The sequence below is a fragment of the Papaver somniferum genome, chromosome 3 (genome assembly GCF_003573695.1).
Source record: "Papaver somniferum cultivar HN1 chromosome 3, ASM357369v1, whole genome shotgun sequence".
Taxonomy (NCBI): Eukaryota; Viridiplantae; Streptophyta; class Magnoliopsida; order Ranunculales; family Papaveraceae; genus Papaver; species Papaver somniferum.
The window spans coordinates 3,308,596-3,318,301 of NC_039360.1; the positions used below are offsets into that span (position 1 = coordinate 3,308,596).

The following is a 9,706-nucleotide window of genomic DNA, read 5'->3' on the forward strand; positions in this document are numbered from 1 at the left end:
AAAGCTTACATAGGAGAACGTGCTACCTTACAAGACTGACACTCTAGATTAAGACATCCAATGATGCGTACAGTGCGTAAAGTTGTTTCTCAGTTTTCACTTCCGGATTCTAGTCAGTCTATTAAGTTTTGTTCATCTTGTCATGAACATACGAGTCATAAGTTACCTTTTCATTCTAGTAAAACTACTTATTTGAATCCATTAGATTTAATTGTCTCTGATGTTTGGGGACCTTCTCATATTTTGTCTAATGAAGGATACAGATATTATATCATATTTATTGATGCGTTTAGTCGTTTTACTTGGATGTTTCCTATGTCTCAAAAGTCTGATGTCTTTTCTATATTCTTTTTGTTCCAAAAGCATGTTGAAAATCTTTTTAATCGAAAAATCAAGATTTTTCAATCGGATAATGCACTTGAGTATCGCAAACTTACTCCGCATCTTCAGCAACTTGGTATTTTTCATAGATTTTCATGTCCACATACTTCTGAACAAAATGGTTTAGTGGAACGATGTCATCGTCATATTCGTGAAACTGGTCTTACAATTCTAAACATGGCTTATGTACCATCCTCGTACTGGTATGACTCTTTTTACACTGCTTGTTTTTTAATGGACCGTGTTCCGTCCACTTCTATCAATAATTCTTTTTCATATGAAGTTCTTTTTGGTCTCCCACCAGACTACACTTTGCTTCGTGTGTTTGGTTGTTTGTGTTATCCTCACCTACGACCATACAGGTCTCATAACATGGAACCACTTTCTTCTCCTTGTGTTTTTATTGGATATAGTCCATCCCAAAAAGGTTACAAATGTCTTCACATCCCTACAGGACGGATATATGTCAGTCGTCATGTTGTTTTTGATGAGACCACTTTTCCTTTTGTGACCGCATCACTTCCTTCTTCGGTATAGACTTCTTCACAGGTATCTATTTCTACTCCCTTAAGTTTTTCTTTACCGCCGGCATTCTCTACTCGCTCTCAGTCAGCACGACCAGTTTCTGCTGTGTCTCCTTCACTTGGTTTACAGCAGACATACCCAATTGCTCCGCTCACCAGCTTGTCAGACTCAGCCGACAACACTACTTCTCTTGGTTTTCAGCCGACACAGTCAACTACTCCAATCATCAGCGTGTCAGACTCAGCCGACAACAATATTTCTTCTCTCAGACCTGTCACCAACTTGCAGTCTCCAGCTCCTGCTTCTGAAGGTACACAATTGTCTTTTTTCCAGCCGACAAAGTCTATGCCAGAGTCTACTACATTACCTTCACATATGCACCTTCCAGAATCTAGTCATGTATCTACTACGGTGTCTAATTCAGCTCTGAATGAGCCTGTTCAGAATTCTGTGCCTGCCTCTGCTGTTGTCACACATCCAATGGTGGCTCGGGCTAAGGATGGCATTTTTAAACCAAATTCGAAGTATGCACTGGTATGTGATTCTCTTCTTGAGCCTACATGTATTTCACAAGCTCATAAAGATCCAAAATGGCGTACGTCTTCCGATGACGAGATCAATGCTTTAATTCGAAATGGTACGTGGTCACTAGTAAAATATGATCCTTCTATGAATGTTATTGGTTGTAAATGGGTATTTCGTATCAAACGCAATCCTGATGGTACAATTGCACGTCGTAAATCTCGCTTGGTTGCAAAAGGCTATAATCAACAAGAGGGAAATGATTACTCTGAAACGTTTAGTTCGGTTGTTAAACCATGTACTATACACATTATTCTCACATTGGCTTTGTCTTCTAATTGGCCTATTCGTCAACTTGATGTACAGAATGCTTTCTTACATGGAGAACTTCAAGAAGAGGTGTATATGAAACAGCCACCGGGCTATGTGGATTCTCGTTTTCCTACGCATGTTTGCAAGTTACACCGTTCTCTCTACGGCCTCAAACAAGCTCCTCGTGCATGGTACCACAGACTTAGTACCTTTTTGCTACAAATTGGCTTTGTCACTTCGAAATGTGACTCCTCTCTATTCATCTACAACGGTACTCATGGTACTATTTTTTTGCTGGTCTATGTGGATGATATTATTGTTACAGGTTCCAATTCTACTGGTATTAAATCCACTCTTGATCGTCTACAACAAGAATTTGCAATTAAAGATCTTGGTTCTTTGTCTTATTTTCTTGGAATTGAAGCAATTCGTACACCCTCAGGATTGTTTCTTTCTCAACAAAGGTATGCTCATGATCTTCTTATTCGTGCAAAAATGGATGGTGTTAAATCTATTCACACACCACTTAGTACTTCTGGGGACATATCTTCTGACCATAGTACCTTATTAACTGACGCTACTGAATATCGTAGCATTGTTGGAGCCTTACAATATTTGACATTTACTCGTCCTGATTTGGCATATGTTGTTAATAAGGTATGTCAGTTTATGCATGCACCCACCATTTTTCACTGGGGTCTAGTAAAGCGTATACTTTGTTATCTTAAAGACACGTCTACTTTTGGTATACTTCTTCGACCATCTCCTTCTCTACAGTTATCTTTCAGTGCATATACTGATTCATATTGGGCTGGTTCTCTTGAAAATCGACGTTCTACTAGTGGTTATTGTATCTTCTTGGGTGGTAATATTGTTTCTTGGAGTGCTCGTAAACAGAAAACAGTGTCACGTTCTAGTACTGAAGCAGAATATAGGAGACTTGCAATTGCTACTGCTGAAATTATGTGGATTCAATCACTTCTTTCAGAACTTCGTGTTTCTACTCAATCACCTCCTGTTCTATGGTGTGACAATCTTGGTGTGACAATCTTGGTGCAACTTATCTTACTGTTAATCTTATATTTCATGCAAGAACGAAGCACATTGAGATTGATTATCATTTTGTTCGTGATCAAGTTGCTTTGAAACTTCTTGATGTCGGGTTTATATCCTCCAAGGATCAAATTGCTTATATATTCACAAAACCGTTATCAAAGGATCGATTTTGTTTTTTAAGGTTCAAGCTAACGGTTCAGGATAACCCGTTACGCTTGAAGGAGGGTGTTAGCACGTAGTCTGGTACGTGTGTAATAACACACGCGTAACCATGTTGACCAAGATATTTAGCTTATTGCATATTAGGAAATTTGATGTTTTTAGGAAACAAGACTCCTTGATGTTCAAGGAACCCTGTATATATATATGTTGTACTTTGATAAATTATAATCATCGAATAAGAATCACAATTGTTTATCTTTTATTTATGTGTCGTCTCTTCTTCTAAACTATTCTCTAGTTCTTAACCTAAACCTAGTAGTCTTGTCTTTCAAAGGTAGAGTTCGGTTACAAAGAAAACTTAACATTTTTGCGAATGAACCGAACTTGTGGACTTCTCATTATTTTTGTAAACTAAAGTTCGGTGATATCCTTATTTTGCGAAGGAACCGAACTTATGGCCTTTTGTTGTTCTAACACAAGGAGTTCGGTTAAACGTATTTTTTTGCGAATCAACCGAACTCTGAGTTCGGTTAAGAAAAATTTAATTCGTGATAACCGAACTTTTCTCTGAAAAAAAAAACCTCCATTAAACCTCTCTGCAACTTCCATTTTCAACTCATTTTAATGATTACTTCTTATTTATTCAACCAAAAACGAATGACAAATAATGGGTTTGTGAGAATATCTTTGTTAATGTTTTAAATTAAGCTATATATATATATATATATAGTGGTGGTGGTGGTAATCGGAGGTGGTGGTGGTAATCGGTGGTTGGTGGTGGTGATAATCGGAGGTGGTGGTGGTGGGCGGTGGTGGTGGTGGTAATCGGTGGTTGGTGGTGGTGATAATCGGAGGAGGTGGTGGTGGTAATCGGCGATGGTGGGAGGTGATGGTGGGAGGAGGTTGTGGTTATATATATAGGTGGTTATTGGGTTGGTTTTAAATTAAATTAGGTTAAAAATAGGTTAGTCATTTCAATGTTTTAGGACACCCCTTATAACTATAGGGAAGGTGCCCTAATAAAACTATGGTCCCCTCTAAAAAACCATGGTCCCTAAAAAATCGTTCTCAGCTTGAGAGGTGTAAGACTCCACAAGGCCCATTTCACATGACGAATCACTGAATCACAATGAAAATAAAAATTGTGAGACAATCCAAGTCGTCCAAGTGCTTGATGAATCAGTTTGAAATCTTCGTCAACTTGATAGGGTTTTTGGGATTGGATATCCTTTCTGTAGTTATATTTCGACTTCACTGGGTTTAAAAGCCAAAAATTAATTTGGAATAGTATAAGTTTAGAATGACTTGCAAATTGTTTTCACATTTGACTTTGGGGATTGACATTTGCACATACCGAGTTACTTGTTCCTTTGTGGATATCCAGTAAAATTGCAACACAATTGAGTCGGAGTCTCTTATGCACAAAGTGAATTTCATTGGTGAAGCCCAACCGGTCAAGGTCCCGAAATGGGACAAACAAAGAGCAACATTCACCCCCTCCATGAAAATATCAGAGATCCCTAGAGTATGATGATACTTGTCGTTACAAGGACCAATGAGACGCTGTAAAAACCTATGGACAAAGAAGGAAACACCAACAAACTCCAATGGGACGTACAAACATATGGCAATGCCACCGATACAGATGAACAAACTAGTGCCGACCCACCAACCCAATCTGACATGATAACCAACACCACCTGCTGATCCAGAAGGTGAAATCCTGGGAACCTTCTCTTGCTACACCACAGGGGAGTAGAACCAGCAGAGCCAGTAGCTCCAGAAATTTCTACTAATACCACCAGCAAAGCCACAACCCACCAACATCACTGACAACCAGAGTTGGCACCAAATGCAACTTACCAGACCACAAAGCAGCACCACCATCACCACAGACACCAGACACCGCCAACCAACAAAAGCAACTGCGCCAGCAGCAGCAGCTTCATCGACATATGCCAACAACCCACCACCACCCTCAACACCACCTTCGCCCTCAAAATCCATTAACCACACCATCAACCACCTTCAGCAACATCGCCAACAAAAAACCACAACCGGCTTCCAACAATCTCCATCCAAACCAAAAAGGGAAACTAACAGATATGACAGAAAAATGTGCAACCAAAAAGGAAAGATATACAGACTTAATCAACGCGGATCTGCACCATAGAGGATTAGATCTGAGTTTTCTGGTCTGTTGCCTCGCCAATTTAGTGATTTCCCTTTTTGTTTTTTACTTAATTCTACAAGAAATAGTTTTATATTACTTTTTCGGTTTTTCCTTTTTCTTTGGTTGTGGTGTCTTATACATCAAATGTGTCAAATTACCTCCAAAGTTTACACAAATTGTTTACAAATAATGTCATAAACTGTTGATCATACTGGCTGTAATACTTGACGACATACTGTTTATTATTGCCACAGGGCGACATAGACGATGTACTGTCGCAGTTGTACATGCGCATTTATAGCAGGCAAAAATCTAAAACAATACCAACAGAAAAAGTCTAATTCTTTCTCATCTAAAATGACTTTCCAAACGAAATGGTTATAACTTGTAATGTTGGCACTAGACCTGTTTCAGTTACATTCTTAAGACCAGAAACTAATCTCTTTTTTCTCCAGCACATGTCATACTCATAAACCACATGTTAAATATCTAACCCAGAACTGCAAGTATAGTGTGTACGAGTACGCAAATAATCCTAGTGAAAAATATTGTAGGAACTAGTACTACCATAAAAAGAGCTAATTGTAACTATGAGACCGTGAACCGAATAACAATTAATTTTACTTAAGAAAAAGATAATTCTCTAGCGTCTATTGTGTGCTATTGGAGTGGAAATGTTATTCTGATAATTGATCTTACGATTGTCTTAAAATAAGAAAGAAAATAAAAAAAAAACTGGTCAGACTTGGAACACGTTGAGCAAAACTGAAAGCATAAATTTAGGATACCATAACGAGTATTTTCACTTAAATCAGTAAAGGAATCAAGACACAAGTGAGCAATACATGAAGGTGAGGATCACCTTGACTGAATCTCTTCTTACAGTTTTCTTCAAGCAGGAATTGAATCAGTTTGTTCGCGCAACATTAGCTGCAGATGTGATACCGGATACCAGAACTGCCATGCCAACTACTTGTGTCAAGCTTCTGGTCTTGATGGCGATAGCTGCCCCAGATACAGCACCAGCAATTGAAGCATTCAGCTGTAGATTGAGAGATATTGAGCTAGTTCCTCAGTCGTTAAAATGCATATTCGACATGAATCTGACTTCTGTAAACAGCACTGACTCCATATTTATCCTAGGTGATTATCAGTCACTCCACTTCCTAAATTTGGCAGCGTGGACAGTCACGAAATTTCAGCAGGTAATTATTCACAATAGTGCTCTATTTGCGTATTGTATTGTGCAGGGGGACAGAGCTACCCTTAGGCCAAGGGTGGTCCCCACGATCCCTAAATTTTTGCAGTCCTTCACTAAAATCTTTATACTAACACTAATGGCCAAACCTATGTAAAGTTTCTGTCTACGTCCCTGATATTGTGTGTACTTGCACATCAAAGTGTTTGAACATAAATCACGGTTCTGGGTTATTAATTTGCCGGTATATGTTTCAACTTTAAGCGAATCTAAGAAAAATACCCATATCATTATTACATAGTACACTTCTGGTTAGATCTCATAAGATACCATAAAGCATAAATACCAACAGTTCAACAGAGCTTAAAAAAAAAATGCCACACAATGACCTCTAACAAGATAAAAAAAAAATACACAAACTGATAAAAACTGTGCAATAAGAAAAGAAGCTGAAATTACCATGTCCTTCTTTCTACGGTATCTTTCAACCCCACACTGCGTACCAGTATATATCCCAGCAAAAAATCCTAGTGACCAACCAAAACACAACATGTATCAGTTAAGGAATGCATTTTTACTAGCACAACTATTAAGGAAAATAAGGAATGGTACAGTATTGATATCTCCAACAAGTAAAAGTCGGATTACGGAAATGCATAGACCGAAACAGGCGCTAGCTTACGATAACTAACACTTAAGACATCCCAGGATTCACTATGCCTTATACGTAGCCTAATAATGATTGTTTCAACCACAAATATACCTTTCTATAACCCAGACTTTTTGTTGTTGTTACGATTACAAGCAAATTTTTCTACAATCGTGTTACATTAAAATCACCAGATTACTAACAACTTTAACTGACCACATTTCTCTAACTAATAGATTCTCTTTTCACATAGTACTTATTAACTAAATGATACACTCACATTTAGTTAAAACGACGCCAACGGAAACACATAACAATGATAATGCTAAACCAGATGCTCTTGTTACATACATTTAAGTCTTTCCTTGATTAGAACTAGCCGCAATCTAAGCTAGTATAATAACAGCAACAAAAGCATAACTTAAAACAGCCTATCAAACAAAAACTAATCCAATTACAATGTATAATAATAAGCATCCCCCATTAACACACTTAACATGATTAATCGTGGTAATCCTACATATGGGTTGAATAAATTACCACATTGTAGTCCCAATTTACCAACTGATTTTACCACATAGGAAGCTCTGGAAAAACCAGTAAGACCTAAAAAAAAGAAAAATCAAAAAACCAAATATTAGAAGAGTACACTTTGAAACTTTAAAATTAACGAATTCAATGTGTGTAATTAGGTCATTTTTTCTTACCATTCTTACGAGAATCATATAAACCTATGCATAAACCCCAAATTGCTCCTCCCTAAATCCACAAAAACAAAATCAAAAAATCAAATCAAAAAGAGAAAAAGAAAAAGAAAGCTTAAACCCTAATCATAGTAAAACTTACAGTTCCGAAACGAACGACGGACTCAGACGTGATAGAAGAACAAGGAACATCATCCCTAATATCTCTTTCTTCCTCCATTGAATCTGATTTCTAAAATTCTGAATTTTTTGTTCTTAATTTTTCTCCAATATACAAGGGTCCCTAAATGGGGATAATAATTGATCAAATTATCTTACACTCTATTTACACCTCAAAATGGATAAATATATTTAATGGCATTTTCTGAAAGATTTTGTTATAGCCGTTGGTAATGAAGGGTTTCCTAAAAAGCGCCAAAATTAATACAGATTTTGCAGAAAACTTGATCTCCAGTTAATCTGAGTATTGTATCCATGGGTGATTTTGTATTCAAGATGAATCTTGGTCGATTTTACGATACTACGAATCTTGAACTTTTTGTTCGACTGGTGGAGGAGATCGGAAAGCCATTTGAAGTGGTGAAAATGGTGATGGCAGTATGGTTTTTGTTAGAAAATCTTACTTCTCAGTATTTGATCAAGAAATTAGATTGGCTTGCAGATGCTGTTCTTAAAACATCATATTTTGGTGAATATCTTCCACAGATTTTGTGTGAAGATCTCAGAGATATTTATACTGGAAAGATACTGCGATGCAGTTACATTATTGTTACAGACTCTATCAAAACAAAGACTTTAACAAACTCAGGGCTCTGATTTAACTTAGCGTAAACCTAGCCTTAGAATTCTTCCTTGTTACTCGGTCTTCTGACTCTCTCCACATGACTCTGTTGTAGAGCTTAATCTGTTATTCCTAACAGTTTCAATTGCACATACCCCGGGACGATCAAGGAACTCTTAGATTACTTTAGCCGGTACACAACTAAATCATTCTCTTTTCATAAAGAATGTCTTTCAGTTCCTCATGCGGTCCCATCTCCTCTTTATTTACCCGAAGCTTTGCAAGGTAATCTGCAGCTTTATTGTGTTTATTCTTAACCGCGCCGTGACTAAAAACAAAAGACTTTTCGAGAATAGCGAAATTATCCCTGATTTCTTGAATAATCCTCGTCAGTACAATCAGAAAAATAACCCTCTTTTGCACATATCTTGCAGAAAGTATTGGGGTTGGAAACATGGTCGTCTCTCTTGACACAGTAAGAAACCCATCTGGCGATTTCAGGGACAATGATCCTGGATCTTTCAACCTAATTAATGTGCAGATTGATTTTACGACAAACCTCTAAATTAAATGGTTTGAATCTTTGAGAAAGTGACCAAAACCTAATTCTATTTAAAACAAAACAGAAATTGAATACCTTAAATCCAATCTCCAAGCACAGGAAACAACTTAGTGATTCTTCGATCTGTATCTCCTTCTCTTGCGCGGAAACGAACACCAGCCACAGTAGGAGGGAGAAACAAAGAGTCTGTAGGTTTTAGGTTTTAATGGCGCATCTAAAAATATTTGCGATGTGATTTCGACGAGGAATCCTGCCGGCTGTAAATTCACTTGACTGACACAGAAAAAAAAAAAAAAAAAAGTTCCATTGCCGGGATTTGAACCCGGGTCGCCTGGGTGAAAGCCAGGTATCCTAACCGGGCTGGACTACAATGGAATGTTGCTAGATGCCTAGAACTTTTAAACAAGACCGATTTAAACGCACATGGTCTGTTTCCCGCTATTACAACCTCTCTGCAACTATCTTTGGAAAAACAGTTATCTTCTCCAAAAGTTTTTCATCCATTTTTTTTGTTTCTCTACCCGGTACTTGATTTAATTTAGGATCCGGTAAGACAGTTAATCCTAATTTGTATCTAAATAAAATAAAATTAAATTGTGTCAGCAATTCATATTAGGATTCCTAGGTTTTTATTTTCTTTTATACATGGTAAGTTTTCGCCATTGTAGTTTCCTTATTACA

At 37.4% G+C, this 9,706-nt stretch overlaps 1 protein-coding gene and 1 non-coding gene across 2 annotated transcripts; both read right to left on the reverse strand.

The window, feature by feature from the left end:
* Positions 1 to 5,800: 5,800 nt before the first annotated feature.
* On the reverse strand, positions 5,801 to 8,390 carry LOC113360864 (outer envelope pore protein 16-4, chloroplastic-like). The gene is made up of 5 exons (XM_026604301.1): positions 7,825 to 8,390; positions 7,686 to 7,737; positions 7,519 to 7,584; positions 6,789 to 6,856; positions 5,801 to 6,173 (listed from the first exon to the last, which is right to left on the reverse strand). The coding sequence occupies exons 1-5, from the start codon at positions 7,900 to 7,902 to the stop codon at positions 6,039 to 6,041; spliced, it is 399 nt and encodes a 132-aa protein (XP_026460086.1). The 5' UTR covers positions 7,903 to 8,390; the 3' UTR covers positions 5,801 to 6,038.
* Positions 8,391 to 9,326: 936 nt separating this feature from the next.
* Positions 9,327 to 9,400, reverse strand: TRNAE-UUC. The gene has a single exon. It is a non-coding gene; the product is annotated as a tRNA-Glu (tRNA).
* Positions 9,401 to 9,706: the final 306 nt, after the last annotated feature.

Excerpts from the sequence above, each read along its gene's own strand:
- LOC113360864 (XM_026604301.1), bottom strand. The coding sequence starts at position 7,902 with ATGGAGGAAGAAAGAGATATTAGGGATGATGTTCCTTGTTCTTCTATC. Across the intron at positions 7,738-7,824 it reads CCGTCGTTCGTTTCGGAACT|GGAGGAGCAATTTGGGGTTT; the intron begins GTAAGTTTTACT and ends TTGTGGATTTAG. Across the intron at positions 7,585-7,685 it reads ATATGATTCTCGTAAGAATG|GTCTTACTGGTTTTTCCAGA; the intron begins GTAAGAAAAAAT and ends TCTTTTTTTTAG.